General features: G+C 44.4%; 1 protein-coding gene across 8 annotated transcripts in view; it reads left to right on the plus strand.

The window, feature by feature from the left end:
• cbarpb (CACN subunit beta associated regulatory protein b) overlaps positions 1-21654 on the plus strand; it is a 303778-nt gene that overhangs the window by 66813 nt on the left and 215311 nt on the right. For 4 of the 8 annotated variants that reach the window (XM_063032293.1, XM_063032297.1, XM_063032290.1 and 1 more), the window contains one exon: positions 1469-1551. In XM_063032293.1, coding sequence (XP_062888363.1) covers positions 1504-1551 — 48 coding nt within the window. In that variant the 5' untranslated portion in view covers positions 1469-1503. Of the gene's footprint in view, positions 1-381; positions 519-786; positions 1200-1468; positions 1552-21654 lie in introns of those variants that run through there. The other 4 variants (XM_063032295.1, XM_063032298.1, XM_063032291.1 and 1 more) reach the window with 2 other exon arrangements.

Raw genomic sequence — 21654 nt, forward strand, 5'->3', positions numbered from 1 at the left:
GACCTCTCTCGTTAACAAGGTGTTTTCGCCCACAGAACTGCTCCCCATTCTGCTGCTGTAACACATCCACTCCAAGATTTGACGTGTTGTGCATTCAGAGGTGCTCTCCTGCACACCACTGTTGTAACACATCTTTATTTGAGTTACTGTCACCCTCCTGTCAGCTTGAACCAGTCCTCTGATCTCCCCCATTAACACGGTGCTTCTGTCCATTCATACAGTGAAGGGAAATGGGTTGGGGTGGCGGGGGAACGGCAGGCCAGTCTCTTTGCGTGTTCTTTGCTAACTTGACTAATTAAATAATAAACACAATAGATTCTTCAAGAGGCTGTAAATCCGGGATAAGCACACACAAGATGCTGGAGAAACTCAGCAGGTCAGGCAGCGTCTACGGAGAGAAATAAACAGTTGACGTTTTGGGTCGAGATTTCATCAGGACTGCAGTGAGGAAGAAGCCAGAATAAGAAGGTGGGGGACGGGGCAAAGGTGGACAAACCGGCAGCAATAGGTGAGACCAGGTGAGGGGAAGGTCGATCAACGGATGCAGCTTTTAGATGCGCGTTTCGCGGCGGAGCCTTCCCCAAATCTTCCCTCCGCCCGGCCAAAATATGGTAAGGAAGTTATTGCCTGACGGTGTGGGAAATTTGGAAGCGGTACGAGGATCCCCGTGCCCGCAACCGCTGCCCCAACGCCAGACAAACCTGTTACTGCGGTTACGCATGACTTCGGTTCCCAGTGACTTGGCGGGGTGTCTGACGGGGGAGATGATTCCAGGGTGTGGAGGGCCCCTGCACCAGCTGACGGTAGACTGACTGCAAGCTTTGGTGACGTCGCCATGCAGGTTCAAAGGTTAAAAATTAACTTTAAAGGCGATGGCGCTAAACAAAGCGAGCGAGGTAGGGTGGTTTAAGCCCAGCCTTGGTGTGCAGAGACAGCCTGTTGTAGGTCAAGGAGGCGGCGCGCTGGAGACGTGGGTAGCAGCGGCTCATCTCGCATCCCTGGGCCAGTGGCAAAGAACTCGATCGTTTCCTTGCGGGATTTCCTTCTCTCTCTCTCGCCCTTTCACTGCACAAACCTCTTCTTTTCAGCATCGCTTTAGAGGAAGTCAAAAAAACAGGCGAGCTTTTCATCGTAAATGTTCCTTTGCCATTTAGCATGAATACATCCGAAAAGAGGCGCTGTCATATTCTGTTGTACAAGTGAGTATACAGGGAAGAAAAATTATGAAATAATGCATTTCTTCTCAGTTTTTTTTGCTTCCTCTCCCCTACCAGCCAAGGAACTTTATAAATTTGTTCCGTATTAATGCCATCAGTTGGTTCCCGTACCAACTGCGAACACACCCTTCTGATTTACCTCAGAATATCGGAATATTTGCAATCGGACACGCAGCGTCCAATAAGAGCATCTGATTATCCGACGGTTAAAAATGTTATTTTCTTTCCCTTTGTCTTTTGTTCCATTGTAGGAAGACAAATTAGCTTGCCTACGCCGAACTGGACCATGAACAATGACTTCCCAGCGTGGAAATACATAACTGAGAACGCAACGGTGAGTGATTTTACTGGAAGCGAGATCAGCAGTCATTAGAATGAGACAATTGCAGAGAGGGGGAAAAACCCGGGAGAGTGATGCTTGATCAAAGGGCGGCCGGTTATCATTTTTTGCTTGGAGTATTCGTATTCGGTTGCTCGGTCCAATGCTTTATTTAGAATATAACAATACCACGATTGTTCGCGGACCACAATCTAATGACGACTATTTACATACAAGCCCATCCAGTAATCGTAAAGTGGATAGTCGCTGAAGATATATTACCTTCTCGTATTTACATTAAGTGCAGAAAAAAATTACCATCTATACGTTTATCAAGAGGTAGACAGGCCCTTATTACAGCAGCAACGACACGCTACATATCTTGCAATGGAGTGGGGGAGAAAAAGGTATTTTGCAGTTGTGTTAGAATATGATATACAGTTAATGGTCTTGGATATTATTTCTTAATGGCATCTGCTGGGGGTGGGAGCCTCATTTTCTTTCTTCTGAACTGTGCGGATAATGTGCACTTGTTATCTTGAACCGGTGTCTTCATTCAGTTAAATATTGTAGAACGATGCTTAATTAGCTCTTCGTTTCCTTGCTACATTAGAGTGTAACAAGGATTATAGAACACTACAGCTTATGTGATGCACGACAGAATTTGTACATGAAAGTTGCCTTTGCTTAAAATGCTGTTTGTCGGTAATTGTAAAATGATTGCAAAAATCAACATTATTTTTAGATTTTTTTGTCTGTATTACTAGTCTATAGCCCTTGGCTAAGTACAATAGAGACAGCTGCTCCATTTTCTTTCGCTGTCCTGTTGCCTAGGTGAATGTATAATCCTTTGGGTATGAACCACGTGTTGATAGAGGCTGAATTTCTCTCTCAATTTCTGGCTGCCCACGAAACGCCTTTGCCCCCTTCCTCTGAGCCGAGAGTGAAACCGAATGGAAAGAGCCAATGGTTACAGCATCCATGCCATAGCTGTCTGAACTTATTGTGCTGGGCTTGATTGGTGTGGACGTGTACTTTAAGAGTTATTGAAAATCAAACGGTATCATAGAACATGCTGGTTGGAAAAGAACACCGTGAAATATTAACTGAATGAACTTTGAATATTTATAAGGGGCATGTAAGAGTATTTGCAAATTTCCTTGTAAAATAATGCAGCGTGACAATGAAAGTGTCCATTGGTTAAAAATTGACCATAATTGCCCTCCACCCTGTTCCCTCTTTTACAAATCCCCATTCTAGCTCCCCTCTTAACCTTTCCTAGGCTGCCCTTCATCTCCCCACCTCCCTCTGGTGCCCCTCCTCCTTCCTTTCTCCCATGGTCCACTCTCCTCTCTTTAGCAGATTCCTTTACCTTTTCCATCTATCACCTCCCTGGTCCTCACTACATCCCTTCTCCCCCACACACCCTCCTTGACCGCTCACCTGGCTTCACCTATCACCTGCCAGCATATACTCCTTCCCTTCCCCAGCCACGTTATCCTCCCCCCTCCATCCTTTCCAGTACCGATGAATGGTTTAGGCCTGAAACATTTTTTTATTCCCTCCCATTCCCCCCCCCATAGATGCTGCCTAACCTGCTGAGTTCCTCCAGCATTTTGTAAGTTGCAGATAATTTGATGGGGCTGATTCTGTTGTCAAAATAACAGTGAAGCTGACAGCTTTCACCTCTTTACATTAATGGCTCAGAACCTCAAACAAGGTTATAATATAAGTTTACAGCAGGGGTTCCCAATCTGTGATCCAGGCCCCCTTGCCTAATGGTATTGGCCCATGGCATAGAAAAGATTGGGAGCCCCTGGTTTAGAAGAATGGGGGGGGGGGGTTTACTGAAACCTATCAAATAGTGAATGCCTAGATATGGAGAGGATGTGGAGAGGATGTTTCTTATAGTGGTGAAGTCTAGGACCAGAAGGCAGAGCCTTAGAATAGAAGGACATCCCTTTAGAACAGAGATGAGGAAGAATTTCTTTAGCCAGTGTGGTGAATCTGTGGAATTCATTTCCACGGATGGATGTGGAGGCCGTTTTTGGCTATATTTAAAGTGGAGGTTCTTAGGTTCTCGATTAGTCAGTGTCAAAGGTTACGGGAAGAAGGCAGGAAAATGGGGTTGAAAGGGATAATAAATCAGCCGCGATCGAATGGCGGCCTCCAAGAGAACCACTGCTTTTTCATGGTTTGGAGACCGGAGAGCTATGCCAGCCAGAGTCAGGGCTTTGTGCTTTGGCTCTTGGTATGGTCACCCATGCCAAACCGGTCAAAGGGTAGAGGCCAGACTAAGAGTGGTCCACCAGTCCTCCAGGTTCAGAGGTTCAGCTCAGGGCTAACAACCCTGACTGGTAACACAAAACTGTTACGGAAACAGCAATGAAGTATCCTTCTATGTCTGAGTGACCATGGACTGAGAAGGGGGATCTTCATTGCTGCCCTAAATACCAGTGGCGTAATGGACAGTAAGTAAGATGAAAGGGCAGAGCCAACTCAATGTGGCCAAATGGCCTAATTCTGCTCCTATGTCCAAAAATTGACAATGGTGTCATGTCCTCTAGCATCCTGAGAAGCAGATGCCCACTGTTGCTTGTAGCCTTTGGATATCATTAAATTGTCACACGGGGTCAGAAAATATGAACTCTGAACCTCAGGGAACGTAGCCCAGGCTGAGAGTGTTAAGAGAAATGTGATAGGATAGTGGAGAGTGCAGCCTGATCATATTGAAGTAGAAGTAACCCTTATGGACATTCACTCTTGGGAGACTTGGAATGGACGGCCATTTGGGCAATTCCTACTTCTGCTCTTTAACCAGCACAGGTATTTTGAGCTAGCCTGGTACAGTATCATTTTAATGACCAAACATATGTAATCTCCTACAAGTTTCTTTGTATAATCCACTAAATGTGTGTATCCCAGTTGTTTATCTATCGCTTGTCAGAAGTGATTAAAATTTTAAACTTGCATTCAGTTTTCTTTTGCTTCCTTATTTTGTGTGTGTGCTTTTTATGATTTCAATCTTTCATGATCTTTGTCTTTCTTTTGATGATTTACTGGTGATACTGTTTAACATTTTTAAAAATTTCTTCACCTTCTGATGTCATTGCTAAGTGAAGCCGCCACTGTATTTCCTGACCTCTCAGGTACCTCACTTTTGCCTCTCACTTAATGGCCACTTTATTAGGTACACCTGTATACCTGCTTGTTAATGCAAATATCTAATCTGCCAATCATGTGGCAGGAACTCAATGCATACAAGCATGCAGACACGGTCAAGAGGTTCAGTTGTTGTTCAGACTAAACATCAGAATGGGGAAGAAATGTGATCTATCTGCCAGATTGTGGAATAATTGTTGGAGCAGGTTTAGGTATCTCAGAAACTGCTGATCTCCAGAGATTTTCATGCATGGCAGTCTCTAGTGTTGACAGAAAATGGTGCAAGAAACAAAAAAAAACATCCAGTGAGCAGCAGTTTTGTGAGCAAAAAAATCGCCTTGTTAACAAGGGAGGTCAGAGGAGAATGGGCAGACTGGTTCAAGTTGACAGGAAGGCAACAGTAACTCAAATAACCACATATTTCGACAGTGGTGTGCAACATGAGTGTACTCTGAGTGTACAACATGTCGAACCTTGAATTGGGTGGGCACCAGCAGCAGAAGACCACAAAGGTGCACCCGGTGGCCACTTTATTAGATACAGGAGGTCACTGAGTGCATTTGTCCACACTTTGCCGAACTCGCAACACTAAAGAAATGCTTGAGAGAAATGGGGGAACTTACAGCAGAGAGCCCATTCAGCCCATTGAATCTGTGTGAGCCTAAGATGGGACTCTTTATTTTTCCCTCACTTCCTTAGGTCTTGGTGTGTGGTGTTGTAGTTTCTACCCCACTTGCACCCATGTGACTAATTAACCTACTAACCCGAGCATCTTTGGAACGTGGGAGGAAATCGTAGCACCCGGAACAAACCCACGCGGTCACGGGGAGAACGTACAAACTCTTTACGGATGGTGGCGGGGTTTGAGCTGGTGCTGTAGTAGCATTGCGCTACTGTGCCGCTTGTGGTTTCCAACATGGAAACGTTCAGAGCCAGGTGTCCCCCACCTTCCCCACTTGCCTACCAGGCAAAGCAAGGCTTGCCCTAAAGGCCATTGTTCCCATCAACATTTCAAATGGCTTTATGTATAAGGGAGAGAAATAGATCATGGGAAAGAGAAATTGCAAGAGGGAAGAAAAGTTACCTATAACCAGAAATTCCATTTCTCCCACACCTGGTGTGACAACCCGTTCCTTTGTTTTGTGTTCATTCAAGCAGTCCAAGTTGCTAACTTGGTAAAAAGATCAACCACGTGTTGAAAGTTACCTTGAATGGTCCCTGAGAGCAGTGCAAGTGCCATTGCTGTGCTGAGTTGAAGATTAGTCTTGTTAAAGAATAGCTTTATTTATTTGTCACATGTACATTGACACATGCAGTGAAGTGCATTGTTTGCGTCACAGCCAATGCAGCCATGGGATGTGCCAAGGGCAGCCTGCAAAGTGTTGCCATGCTGCCTGTGCCAACATAGCATCCCCAAATTCTCACCCTAACCCGTACACCTATGATCGGGTGGAAACCGAGGCACTTAGAGGGAACCCGTGCGTTCACGGGGAGAGTGCACAGACTCCTTGCAGACTGCGGCGGGAATTGAACCCAGATTACTGGTGCTGTTAAGAGTTACACTGACTGCTAGGCTACTGTGTCGGGGAGGTGGTCAGATCTGAATGTCCTCACTGCATGGTGGCCACATGATCAGCTGAAGAGAAGGAAAACACGAGAGAAGGGGGAGAAGCAGTGATCTCCAGTGTATCTTCACATATTATCTAGTAAACTACGCTGTTAGAGCCCCCAGGTTCCTCTCCAGTACAGACTGATAGCTCTGTCAGAGACTACACACTATGGCATTGACATGGAAACCGTAGACATCCGGCAATCTTGAAAGAGAAGCCATTGCCTATAAAGTGAACAGTGAGCAACGAGTCTGGAAAACTCTGTGTGCTAAACATCAAATTCCCATTGGGGGGTCCTCTAATACATGTCTCATGCTTTCTGTCTACTTGTGAGTCAAGATGATAGGTTGCACCTTTTTAGCTTTAGTATACAGTAAATGATCACTGTATTAGATACAGCTATACACCTCGTTAATGCAAATATCTGATCAACCAATCATGTAGCAGCAACCCATTAAAATCTCATAAAAGCATTCAGACATGGTCAAGAGATTCAGTTGTTGTTCGTACCTTCATGAAGGTAGAGCAGTGGATGTAGCCTATATGGATTTCAGTAAGACGTTTGATAGATGTTCCCCATGCAAGGCTTATTGAGAAAGCATGGAGGTATGGGATCCAGGAGACCTTGCTTTGTGGGTCCAGAACTGGTTTGCCCACAGAAGGCAAAGAATGGTTATAGACGGTTCATATTCTGTATGGAGATCAATGACCAGTGATGTTCGAAGGGATCTGCTCTGGGACCCCTACTCTTTGTGATTTTTTATAAATGACCAGGATGAGGAAGTAGAAGGGTGGGTTAGTAACACACATAAAAGTTGCTGGTGAACGCAGCAGGCTAGGCAGCATCTCTAGAAAGAGGTACAGTCAACGTTTTGGGCCAAGACCCTTCAATCAGGACTAACTGAAAGAAGAGCTAGTAAGAGATTTGAAAGTGAATTCTAGAGATGCTGCCTGGCCTGCTGCATTCACCAGCAACTTGTATGTGTGTTGCTTGAAATTCCAGCATCTGCAGAATTCCTCATGTTTGGGTGGCTTAGTAAGCTTGCTGATGACACAAAGGTTGGGGATGTTGTGGATAGTCTGGAGAGTTGTCAGGGGTTATAGCGGGACATCGATAGGATGCAGAACTGGGCTGAGGATTGGAAGATGGAGTTCAACCCAGATAAGTGTGAAGTGGTTCACTTTGGTTGGTCAGATTTGAAGACAGAATATAGTATTCACGGTAAGACTCTTGGCAGTGTGGAGGATCAGAGAGATCTTGGGGTCCATGTCCACAGGACATTCAAAGCTGCTGTGCAGGTTGACAGTGTTGTTAAGAAGGCGAATGGTGTTGGGCTTCATCAACCATGGGATTGAGTTCAAGAGACGTAAAGTAATGTTACAGCTATATAAGACCTTGGTCAGACCCCTCTTGGAATACTGTATTCAGTTCTGGTCACCTCATTACAGGAAGGATGTGGATACTATAGAAAAGGTGCAGAGGGGATTTACAATGATGTTGCCTGGATTGGATAGCGTGCCTTATGAGAATAGGTTGAGTGACCTTGGCCTTTTCTCCTTGGAGCGACGGAGGATGAGAGGTGACCTGACAGAGGTGTAAAAGATGATGAGAGGCATTGATCGTGTGGATAACCAGAGGCTTTTTCCCAGGACTGAAATGACTAACACGAGGGGGCACAGTTTTAATGTGCCCGGAAAGTGGTACAGAGGGGATGTCAGGGGTAAGTTTTTCACACAGAGAGTGGTGGGTGTGTGGAATGCACTGCCAGTGAAGGTGGTAGAAGCGGATACAATAGGGTCTTTTAAGAGACTCTGAGATAGGTGCATGGAGCTTAGAAAACTAGAGGGTTATGCGGTAGGGTAATTCTAGGCAGAGTAGGTTACATGGTTGGCACAATATTGTGGGCTGAAGGGACTGTAATGTGTTCTAGATTTCTATGTTTTATATACCAAACATTGGAATGGGGAAGAAATGGGATCTAAGTTACTTTGACCATGGAACGATGGGTGGTGCCAGAAAGGGGTCATTTGAGTATCTCAGAAACTGCTGATCTCCTGGGATTTTCATGTGCAACAGCTTCTAGAGTTTACAGAGAATGGTGCAGAAACAAAACATGTCCAGTTACTTGAAAGATATCTCCTGTACCTATTAAAGTTGCCTCTGAATGTATATTCATGGTCTTTATGCTGTTGTAGCATATCCACTTCAATACTTGACATGTTGTGCATTCAGAGTTGTTCTGCACACCACTCTTGTAGCGTGTGTTTGTTTGAGTTACTGTTACCTTCCTATCAGCTTGAACCAGACTGGGCATTCTCCTCTGACCTCTCCCACAAACAAGGTGTTTTTGCGCACGGTATTGCCACTCGCTGGATGTTTTTGGCTGTGCCCCGATGCCAGCCTTTGAATGTTGGGCATTCCCTGCTTTGTTCTTGAGATATAGGACAGACCAAAGGATACTTTAGACTTTGCAATAACTAATGAAAGCATACAGAGAAAGGAGAGGAGTGAAAGGGAAGGCCTGTGATGAATTGGAGAGCACACAAAATTAGCTCACCTGGGCTGAAAATAAACAAAGAGATTCTGTAGATGTTGGAAATCCGGAGCAACACACACACACACAAAATGCTGGAGGAACTCAACAAGTCAGGCAGCAACTATGAAGGGAGCATCTATACTCCCTTCAGCAGAGCTGATGACAAGACTCAACCTGAAATGTCGGCTGTATATTCCCCCCATAGATACTGCCTGACCTGCTGAGTGTGTGTTGCTCAAGATTTCCGGCATCTGCAGAATCTCTTTTGTCTTTTAAATGTTATAATTTTACTTGCTTCTCCCTCTTCCTCTGGCAGATTGTTCCTTATACCCAACTCCCTATCTCTGAAAAACTTTCCTGTTAAACTATTGCCTTCTCGTTTTAGATTCAAAAAAAGATTCAAAAAACTTTATTGTCATTCTAACCGTACAACAGCTCTGCAGGGCAGAATGAGACAGCGTTTCCCAGGAGCAGTGCAATCATAACATAACAAACGCAACACTAAATAATAAACATAACAATAAATAGTAAAACACAACAGCCACATGTTAGTTAAAATCAAGTTATAAGTGTCCAGTGCAAGTTAAAAATGTCCAAAGCAGAGTCAGGTAGAGCAGCTATTTAGCAGTCTGACTGCCTGTGGGAGGAAGCTGTTTAGTAGCCTTGTGGTTTTAGTTTTGATGCTCATGTAACGTTTGCCTGATGGCAGAAGAACAAGCAGTTCATGGAGAGGGTGTGAGGGGTCTTTAATGATGTAACGTGTCTTCTGGAGGCATCGACTCTGAAAGAGGTCTTGGACAGAAGGTAGGGACCCCAATAACCTTCTCTGCTCCCCTAACCACCCTCTGCAAGGCTTTTTTGTCGACAGCACTGCAGCTGGAGTACCAGGTTGTGATGCAAAAGATCAGCACACTCTCAACCATGCCTCTGTAGAATGTAGTTAAGATGTTAGTGGGGAGTGATGCTTGTTTAAGCTGGACTCCCCTACATGGAGAAAAAGGTTAGAATCTCCTACTGTTGGAAAAGGAGATCAGGCAGAATGGAAAACAAGAGCAACAGACACAAAATGTTGGAGGAACTTGACAGGCCAGGCAGCATCAATGGAAAAGAGTAAATAGTTTTCCAGTACAATACTCGTTGCTCAGGTTGGGTGAAAGAGCGGCAGTGGAACATTAATGAGGGAATTTGAATTAGCTGAAATTGTCAAAGGGAAAGACGGTGAACATGGAAAATCTGAGATTAAACTGCTCTATCCAAAATTGGCATCAACCAAATGGGATGGTAGTGTAGTGGTTAGTGTGATGCTATTACAGCTCGATCGTTCCGGTATTCGGGGTTCAGTTCCGACATCATTCTGTAAGGACTCTGTACATTCTCCCTGAGAAGTGCTTGGTTTTCCTCTGGGGGCTCCAGTTTCTTCCCACATTAACAAGGTAGGTTAGTTGGTCATTGGCAATTGTCCAGTAGATAGGTTAGGGTTAATCGGGTTTGTTGCTCGGGCGATTATGGCTTGAAAGGCTGGAAGGGCCTACTCCATGCCCTATCGCTAACTGAAATAAATAAAAAAATAAAATTAGTTGCTCTGTCTTTGATGGAGCTAGAAGATTATCATGCAATTAATTTGAAGGGGAAATACTATTGCTTGGAAGGCTATGGTGTTTAACAACGCTGGCAAAAATCTTGTGAGTGCCATGTTACTGATTTTGTTGCCCCGGGAGTACAAGTAGATGGTTTGCTGACAGTAGGTGGAGTGGCGACGAAGGCTCTTATCATGCTGGCCTTGATCAGTGAAGGTACTGAGTGTAGAGATTGTGATGTTAAGCTGCAGTGTACAAAATGTTGATGAGGCTGCAGTTTATAGGAATTATACCGTTGAACGGAAAAAGTGCAGGAAAAGATTTACGAGGATGTTGTTAGGACTAAGGTCTGAGTTACAGAGTAGGGGAGATGTTGGGGGACGAAAGGTTTGAAGGTAAAATATTAGCTTTATTTATCACATGTACATCAAAACTTCAAAACATAGAGTGAAAAACATGGTTTGTGTCGAGTCAAATCAGTGAGGATTATACTGCATCAAGTGTTGCTATGTTTCCACTGCATGCCACAACTCACTAACCCTAGTCCGTATGTCTTTGGCATGTGGGAGGAAACCAGAGCACCCAGAGGAAACCCACATGGTTACGGAGAGAGCATACGAACTCCTCACAGAAATAGCGGGAATTGAACCCTAATCAGTGATCACTTGGCACTGTAAAGCAATATGCTAACCGTTACGCCACTGTGCTGTCCAAGACTAGCGGACTGTTTCCCACAGACCATGTCCAACTTAGTGGGTTCCTTTTAGCAAGTGATTGTCTTGCAAGGAGATGAAGATTCATAATGATAACTCTGGCGGTGGAGAAACTTGTGCCAGATGGCACAGGAGAGTTGGAATAGAGAGTTATGGGCGGGAGAACTTAATAAGATTTGGGAAGAGGTTTTGCCATAATGTTTGTTAAGAGAGCTTATCAGACATAATGCTGGATACCTTTGAAAAGATTATATAATGAAACATCACTTTACAAAGCAGCATCTGTCATCAAGGACACCCAACAACCAGGCCATGTTCTCTTCCCACTGCTGTCATCAGGAAGGATGTACAGGAGCCTTGGGACCCACAGTACCAGTTCAACCTTCAACCAACAGGCTCCTGAGCCAGAGTGGATAACTTCACTCACCTCAACTCCGAACTGATTCCACAGCCTATGGACTCACTTTCAAGGATTCTACAAATCATGCTCCCTGCATTATTTACTTATTTATTCTATCTTCATGGTTTGTCTTCTGCACATTGGTTCTTTGTCAGTCTTCCTGTGTAGTTTTTTCATTGATTCTATCGTAATTCTTTTGTCTACTGTGAATGCCGGCAAGAAAATGAATCTCAAGGTAGTATCTTGTCACATACACATACTTTGATAATAAATTTACTTTGAACTTTGGGATCTGATTGGAGAGGAGAGTGGGCCGTGGAATAAAGGGAAAGTGGAGAAGAAGGGAATGAATGGGTGTTTGCCTGATTGAGAGTATGGGAGAAGGGATGGAAAGGCAGTGGACAAGGGAAAAAAATGGTGGACTGAGCAGAGTTGTTACCAGAGTTTGGAGAAATGGTGAAATACAGATGTGTTTGAGTCGAATCCTAAGCAGCATCCAAACTCGATTTCGACGTTAAAGAGAAATTTGGATAGGTACATGGATAGTAGGGGTATGGAGAGCTGTGGTCCAGGTGCAGGTCAACGGGAGAAGCCAGTAGCATGGACTAGATAGACCGAAGGGCCTGTTTCTGTGCTGTACTTTTCTATGACTCTTGAGCAAAGATTTCAGTTTGGGAAACCAACGAAAATTTGAATGCTTCGGAAATGTTTCCCAAATTGAAACTCTATACATTTACACTTTACCAGCTTCCATAATGTTTGTGTTCTTTACGCTAAAATTGAACCGTGTAATTAGGTGAAATGTGGAGGTGACTGGGCTGACATCACAAATTGATTTGGAGAGCCTTTTTAAAAAAAAAACAATGTGAGGAGTTTGAATAACTATCAACCGAATTCAAAAACTAATACCAATACTGAGGTAATGTATGTAAGATAAATTTTGTTTAACTGTCATTTACCTCCTCCCTTTAACCTGCCAGTTACAGTGTGAGATTAACCTGAGAATACTTTTGCAATGTTGATACAGTATTAGGCTGGGATGTGATTCTCAGCGCAGTAGGTGTTTAAATATGCTTAGCATAGTGTTGGAACTAAAAGAACTTCTATTAACCTAACAGAAAAAAACACTTTCTTGTCATAATAAATATATTGATTATAGAATTCAAAAAGGCTAAGGATGAGGGAACACACAGCAGTCCTCATAGAGGGCTCTGAAGTGGAAAGAGTGAGCAATTTCAATATCTCTGAGGATCTAACCTGGACCCAGCATATCAATGCAGCTCCAAAGAAGGCACGACAGCAACGATATTTCATTGGGAGTTTGAGAAGATTTGGCATGTGTCCAAAAGCACTCACAAATTTCTACAGATGTGCACTGGAGAGCGTTCTAACTGGCTGTATCACCATCTGGTATGGCGGGGGGGGCGGTGGGGGGGGAACACTGTACAGGATCGAAGTAAGCTGCAGAGATTCGTAAATTTACTCAGCTCCATCATGGGCACTAGACCGTTGTATCCAGGACATCTTCTAGGAGCAGTGCCTCAGAAAGGTGGCATTAATCATTAAGGACCCCCATCACCCAGGACATGCCCTATTCTCATTGTTGCCATCAGGAAGGAGGTACAGAAGCCTGAAGGCACATACTCAACAATTCAGGAATAGATACTTCCCCTCTGCATCAGATTTCTGAATAGACATTAAACCCATGAACACTACCTCACTAATTTTTTATTTCTATTTTTGCACTACTTATTGAATTTAACATATATGCTTACTGTAATTCACATTTTTTTCTTTATTAGTCATAGTCATAGTCATACTTTATTGATCCCGGGGGAAATTAGGTTTTGTTACAGTTGCACCATAAATAATAAATAGTGATAAAACCATAAATAGTTAAGTAGTAATACGTAAAATTATGCCAGCAGTTAAGTCCAGGACCAGCCTATTGGCTCAGGGTGTCTGACCCTCCAAGGGAGGAGTTGTAAAGTTTGATGGCCACAGGCAGGAATGACTTCCTATGACGCTCTGCTGCATCTCGGTGGAATGAGTCTCTGGCTGAATGTACTCCTGTGCCCAACCAGTACATTATGTAGTGGATGGGAGACATTGTCCAAGATGGCATGCAACTTAGGCAGCATCCTCTTTTCAGACACCACTGTCAGAGAGTCCAGTTCCATCCCCACAACATCACTACCCTTACGAATGAGTTTGTTGATTCTGTTGGTGTCTGCTACCCTCAGCCTGCTGCCCCAGCACACAACAGCAAACATGATTGCACTGGCCACCACAGACTCGTAGAACATCCTCAGCATCGTCCAGTGGATGTACTACGTTGTATTGCTGCCACAAAGTCAACAAGTTTCAGGACATATGCTGGCGATATTAAACCTGATTCTGATTCCAGCTTAAATAATCAGTGGTGATAATAATAGTGCGGATGTATCATTACATACAATAATCCACTTGTGAGGTAACCCCTTACCTGATTTTGTTTTCCAAGCTTTGGTTGAAATCATTGTCAAAGTAATTTATTCTGGTCAGCAATGCTAAAAAGTGGATGCAAAATTTCATATGAAAGACATGCCAGTGATTTAAATAACTCTGGAATGCTTATCCAACCTACAGTAGTTGTTACGTCTCTGTGTGTCAGCTTTACCTCAGCTGGTAGCATTTAGATTTTAGATTTTTAGATTATGAGAACACCCAGTCCTCTTTTATTGTCATTTAGAAATGCATACATGCATTAAGAAATGAAACAATGTTTCTCCAGAGTGATATCACAGAAAACAGGACAAACCAAAGACTAACACTGACAGAACCACATAATTATAACAAATAGTTACAGCAGTGCAAAGCAATACCATAATTTGATGAAGGACAGACCATGGGAATGGTAAAAAAAAGTCTCAAAGTCCCCGAGTCGATTGACTCCCAAGTCCCCAATAGCAGGCGGCAAAAGGGAGAAACTCTCTGCCATAAACCTCCAGGCACCGTCGACTTGCCGATACCTTGGAAGCAGCCGACCACAGCCGACACTGAGTCCGTCCGTCCGAAAACTTCGAGCTTCTGACCAGCCACTCCGATACAGCCTCCCGAGCGCCATCCTCTGCCGAGCGCCTTCAACCTCGCCCCGGCTGCTGAAACAAGCAAAGCCGAGGATTTCGCGGCCTTCTGCTCCGGAGATCCTGGTTACCACACAGTAGCAGCGGCAGCGAAGCGGGCATTTCAGAAGTTTTCCAGATGTTCCTCCGTACTCTCACGTCCGTCTCCATCAAATCAGAATTGTGCACGGTCCCCTACTTGACAGATAACAAATATAGTTTATAAGATAAGATTAACTTTATTTGTCACATAGTGACACAGAGAAATACAGCACAGTAACAGGCCCTTCGGCCCATCTAGTCCATGCCAAAACCATTTAGACTGCCTACTCCCATCGGCCTGCTCTCCATAATCCATGTACCTATCCAAACGTCTCTTAAACATTGAAAACAAACTCGCATGCACCACTTGTGCTGGCAGCACATTCCACGCTCTCACGAGCCTCTGAGTGAAGAAGTTTCCCCTCATGTTCCCCTTAAACTTTTCTCATGTATGTCGAAATATCGAGGCATATAGTGAAATGCATCGTTTGGTGCTGAGTTTCTGCGCACAGAGATGGATAGAGTGGTGGGTGGGGGACCTTTCCTTTCCATCATCCACTTGACAGCAAATTGATAGACGCCCCCCAGCAGATGGATTATCCAGGAGTAAGTACTGCTCTTTGGTCGCTCCAGGATGAAGGAAAACACAAACACAGTAGATTCTGCCAATGCTGGAGATCCCAAGCAGCATATACAAAATGCTGGAGGAACTCAGCAACTCAGACGGCATCTATGGAGAGGGATAAACAGTCGCCATTTTGGGCCGAGACCCTTAATCGGATTTAGAAAAGGGATTGGGTGAATAAGGTGGTGCGGAGAGAGGGGAGGGAGTACAATCTAGCAGGTGAGAGGTGAGACCCAGGTGAGGGGAAGGAAGATGGGAGGGGGGATGAAGTGAGAAGCTGGGAGGTGGTTGCTGGAAAAGGAAGAAAAATAAATCTGACAGGAGAGGAGAGTGGACCATGGGAGACAGGAAGAAGAGGGGGACCAGCGGGAGATGACGGGCACTGAGGAAAAGAAGGGATGCGAGGGAAGCCAGAATGGAGAATGGACAAAAAAAGAAGGGAGAGGGTGGAGAAATTACTGGGTGTTAGAGAAATTGATGTTCATGCCATTTGAAGCTCAAACCCCGGATATCACTGCAGTAAAAATGTCCTGTTGAATCCCTCTAAGTTCTCCCTTCAGGTTTCTCTCTCAGTAATAAAGGAGTTCTTTAATGGGTGTTTACAATAGCCATGTCCTGACTCCTAGCATTAGTGCTTAGTGGTGGGGCCCAGCATTGGCCACAATTCAGCATGCACATCAAAATGCCTGTAACACTGATCACTGCTCTCACCCACACTTGATCAGAATCCGATATCCCTGACAGTGTGGAAAATGTGCCCATGATGGAGCGGGCTGAGGCTGCAGGCTCTGGCCATCCTGTGTATGTGTGAAGTTCCTCGCTGTTTCTGATGATCCAGTGACTGCCTCCCTCTCACTACTCGCATCTGAGGGTAATGATTCAAGTTGAGGCGATGAGTGCAAATTGCATGAGGAATGGGAACCAGTGTCCAAAGGGAAAGTTCTGAAGGCGTTACGAGGGCAGGGGTCACTGGGAGGGTGGGAAAGGAGCTGTTGTGTTGTTGTTATGATTTGTAACTCCACAAACTAACAAACATAAGACACAGGAGCCCAGGGATAAATGTGTGTACTTTATTTCCGTTTTTATGTAGTGAGGCAACCACTTATGATGTGGCGGTGTAATGTTGTATGCCATTCACATACTTTTACACAATAATGCATAATGAATCATGTAAACAACAAAGAATGCTTAATCAAACACCATATTTACAATACTACTCAAGTATTACATACACAACAGTTTTTCGTGCTGCTGCTTTGGTTGTGAACATTGTGGGCATGCTATGTTTGTGCTGGAATATGTGGCATCACTTGCGGGCTGTTCCCAGCATGTCCTTAGGTTCAGCAGTCCTGAAGAAGGGTCTCGGCCCATAACATCGACGGTTTATTCATTTCCTTAGATGCTGCCTGACCTGCTGAGTTCCTCCAGCATTTTGCGTGTGTTGCTTTATCCTTGGGTTTGTTGGTTGTTAATGCAAATGACACATTTCACTGTATGTTCAAATTTCAATGTAGATTTATTATCAAGGTATGCACATGTCACCTGAGGTTCATTTTCTTGCAGGCATTTACAGTAGAACAAAGTAATACAATAGAATCAATGAAAAACTACAAATATTCTTAAACAACCAATGTGCAAATACAAAAAAAGACAATTAATAAAAACAATAGTATGTTTTGATGTACATGTGATAAGTAAATCTGAATCTGAACAGAAGTGAAGAGACAAAGACTAATTAAGGGTTACAGCTGCATCAGAATAATTCCCTTCAAGATCAGTCTATATGAGTTAAGCACCAAAGAGTTAGCCCAGAATGATTTTCTGTGCAACTTTGCAGGATGGATTTCAAAGATTCAAAGTACATTTATCAACAATGTTGATAAATTGATAATCAGATTAACATTGATTTATATACCAACTCTGTCCTTGAGCACATCAACAAGTGTGTAGATAGAGTGACATCTCAAAAACAAATAAAAGTTTTCTCCAATCAGAAACTATAGATAAACAGAGAAGTTCGCCTCCTGCTCAAAGCCGGAGATTCAGCCTTCAGGTCTGGAGACTGGGAGGCTTACAGCTCAGCCAGGGCCAACCTGAGGAGGAGAATCTCTCAGGCTAAACAAATAGACAAACAGAGAATCGAGGAGCATTTCAACTGCGCGGACCCCTGGCGCATGTGGCATGGCATACAGGTCATTACAGACTTCAGACCACCTAGTACTGTGCCCCCTTCCAGCTCTGCTTCCCTCCCTGATGAGCTCAATTACTTCTATGCTCACTTTGACCAAGAGAACAAGGAGGTCACCCTCAAAGCGGATCTCCCACCTGGTGAACTGCCCCTCTCACTTTCCACCTCTGATGTTTGCGCCACCCTGAGCAGGGTGAATGTACGGAAGGCAGCTGGTCCAGATGGAATACCTGGCCGTGTGCTCAGAGTCTGAGCAGGGCAGTTGGCCAGGGTCTTCACAGACATTTTCAATCTGTCCCTGGCCCAGGCAGTTGTCCCCACAAGCTTCAAGATCGCCACCATCGTGCCAGTGCTGAAGCACTCCACTGCCACGGGCCTGAATGACTTCCGCCCAGTTGCACTCACCCCCGTCATTGCAAAGTGCTTTGAGAGACTGGTTCAATCACATCTGAAATCCTGTCTGCCCACTACCCTGGACCCCCATCAATTTGCCTATCGCACCAACAGGTCAACAGAGGACGCCATCTCCTCGGCACTTCACTCTGCCCTGACCCACCTGGACAGCCCCAACTCTTACGTCAGAATGCTGTACATTGACTTTAGTTCGGCAATCAATACCTGTGTTCCCCTCCAAGCTGATCGCCAAACTTCGTCAGCTTGGTATCAGCTCATCCCTCTGCAATTGGACCTTGGGCTTTCTGACTAACAGACCCAATCAGTTAAGTTAGACAACCTCTCCTCCTCCACTCTCACCCTGAACACTGGCGTGCCTCAAGGCTGTGTGCTGAGCCCTCTTCTGTACTCCCTTTTCACCTCTGACTGCGTCCCTGTACATGGTTCTAACTCCATAATCAAGTTCACCAACGACACCATGGTGGTTGGCCTAACCAGAGGGGATGACGAGACGGCCTACAGGGATGAGGTCCAGCACCTTGCCGTGTGGTGTGCCGACAACAACCTGGCCCTTAACACCCAGAAGACCAAGGAGATCATTGTGGACTTCAGGCATGCCAGGAGCCACACTCACATCCCCATCTACATCAACAGAGCTGTAGTGGAGCGTGCATCAAGCTTCAGATTCCTTGGTGTCCACATTTCCGAGGAACTCTCCTGGTCCCTGAACTCCTCCATCCTGATCAAAAAGGCACAACAGCGCCTTTATTTCCTGCGGAACATGAAGAAAGCTCACCTCTGTCCCAGGATACTAACGGACTTTTACCGCTGTACCATTGAGAGCATACTCACCAACTGCATCTCAGTGTGGTATAGCAATTGTCCCGTATTGGACCGCAAAGCACTCCAGCGTGTGGTGAAAACTGCCCAGCGGATTATCGGCACCCAATTGCCCACCATTGAGAATATCTACTATAAACGCTGCCTGGGCAGGGCGAAAAGCATTATCAAGGATGCATCTCACCCTAACCATGGACTTTTTACTCTCCTCCCATCTGGTAGGCGCTACAGGAGCCTTCGCTCCCGCACCAGCAGACACAGGAAGAGCTTCTTCCCTGAGGCTGGGACCCTGCTGAACCTCACATCACAGCGCTAAGCAGTATTGCACCCATATTGTACTGTCTCAGTACTTTTATATTTGTGTGCTGTAGCACTTACTTTTTATTCACAGCTATTTTGTAAATAACACTATTCTTTGCATTTCTGGTCAGATGCTAACTGCATTTCATTGGCTTTGTACCTGTACTCGGCACAATGACAAATAAAGTTGAATCTAATCTAATCTAAACTAATATAGAATATAACTCTGAGATGCATCCTCCCGCAGGCAGCCACGAAACAAGGTAAAACTTTTATTACTGGTGTTCACGCCTGTCAACCAGTGTCACTGTCTGCAATACCATTTATGTAAGGCTGTATCTGGATTTGAAATCTTAAAATGCTTGCATTAAGGGTCTTTGATATTAGTTTTCCAAAAGTTTTTCACATAAGGTACTGAAATTTCTTTTGTGAATTATGGGGTAGCAAAGTGTGTTTTCATTGATTGCCAAAAAAAGAGAGAGGACTGATCTTGCTACGGTTAGATTTTCATTGCATGGAACCAACGAACCATTCAGCCCATCTAGTCTGCTCCATCATTTCATCATGGCTGATCCATTTCCCTCTCAGTCCCATTCTCCTGCCTTCTCTCCGTTACCTTTCAGCACCAACAGAAGGAACACTGTCCACTATCAGTTTTTTAGACATGTAGTTTCTGTTATGATCCAACTATTTCGGACACGCAAACTTAGCATAGAAGGAGGCCATTTAAGTTATCGTGACACTGTATCTTTGCAGAACAATACGAAGTTAGTCCCACTAACTGGCTCTTATTGATAGTCTGATATTCCCTTAGCTTCAAATATCTATTTACTGTCCTCATAAAATGTGAACAGGTTTTCATGACCGAGCACTCTCTGCTCTCTGTGTAACGATAGTTTGCCCCTTCTTTTGTTTTCACTTCTTTTCATTTAAAACTTTAATAGAATTCTCCTTGTCACTGGCTCCTTAATATAACACAGATCGATACTGCACAGTGTAGGTCCTTTGGCCCACATCATTGTGCTGATCTTTTAACTTGCCTTCTTATCAATCTCACCCTTCCCTCCTGCATATCCCTCTGTTTTTATGTCATGGAGTCATAGAAAAGTACAGCACAGAAAAAGGCTATTCAGCCCATCTAGTCCATGCCAAAAATATTTTAGGTGCCTACTCTCATCTACCTGCACCGGAACCATAGCCCTCTATACCCCTACCATCCATGTACCTATCCAAACTTCTCTTAAACATTGCAATTGAGCTCACATTCACCACTTGTGCTGTCAGCTTGTTCCACACTCTCAAGACCCTCTGAGTGAAGAAGTTTCCTCCCATGTTTGTTTTATACTTTTCACCTTTCACCCTTAACCCATGACCTGCAGTTGTAGTCCTACCAACCTCAGCAGAAAAAAGCTTGCTTGCATTTACCCTATCTATACTCCTCATAATTTTGTGTATCTCTGTTAAATCTCCTCTCAATTTTCTACATTCTAAGGAATAAAGTCCTAAACTATTCAATCTTTCCATATAACTCAGGGACTCCAGACCTGGCAACTTCCTTGTAAATTTTCTCATCTTAAAAGCCCCAAACGTATCTGCCTTTCCTACCAACCCTGGCAGGGCATTCCACACATTTGCCACTCGAAGTTCAAAATACATTTATTATTGAAATGTGTATACCCTGTGCAATCTTGTGAGTCATCTCCTTACTGGTAGCCACAAAACAAGAAACCCAGAAGAACCCATAAATAAAGGAGACTGACAAACACTCCCACTGGGGGGAGGGAGGGAGTGTGTGTGAGAGAGAGAGAGAGAGAGAAAGAAACTGTGCAGAAAATAAAATTAAGCACATAGCATTTAAAATGAAAGAAATCTCACAGACACGAAGCTCGGAGCTGGGCCTCAGCCGCAGTGCAGTAAAGGGTGGAGTAAACATCATGGATCAGCGACCAGAACTGTCCCGACGCTCGCCTCTGGTCCCAACATTCAGCCTTTTCAATACATCGGGCCCAGTGTTTAAATCATCTGAACATTGGGTCATTCCTTGCTCTAGGACTCGGGGCCCCGGTCACTTCGATACGCTCTGGGCCTGGACCTCACCACCACGTTTTGGGCCATACCCGACCTTTCCGAATCGGCCCAGCACTTCGATTGATCAAACCTAGCTCTCAATTTAGGTGGACGGGCCCTGATCTGCCTCTCCTTCACTCCGATCTGCCTGGCCTGACTTTGCCTTGAATATGCCTCGACCTCATCTCTCTATGTATACAAGAATGTCCCTCCAACGTCACTCCTATAAACAATCACCTTAAAATTATGCTCCCTTATGTTAGCCACTTCTGTTTTGGGAAAAAGTCTGCCTGTCCACTCAATATTGACCTCTTAACCTTGATAATGATTCTTGACTATGCACCCTAATAAAAGTCCATGTGATTTTAAATAAAATTTATTTAATCTCCTTTTAAATGCATAGAAGTTGTCCCAGTAACTAATGTTTTTACTGGTTACACTGTTTCCTGGTGTCATCCAAGTGGATATATGGTATCTATAACGTCACTTCTATTATGGGATGTCCAAACCATTAGTCATAGTCATAGTCATACTTTATTGATCCCGGGGGAAATTGGTTT

The sequence above is a fragment of the Mobula hypostoma genome, chromosome 24 (genome assembly GCF_963921235.1).
Source record: "Mobula hypostoma chromosome 24, sMobHyp1.1, whole genome shotgun sequence".
Taxonomy (NCBI): Eukaryota; Metazoa; Chordata; class Chondrichthyes; order Myliobatiformes; family Myliobatidae; genus Mobula; species Mobula hypostoma.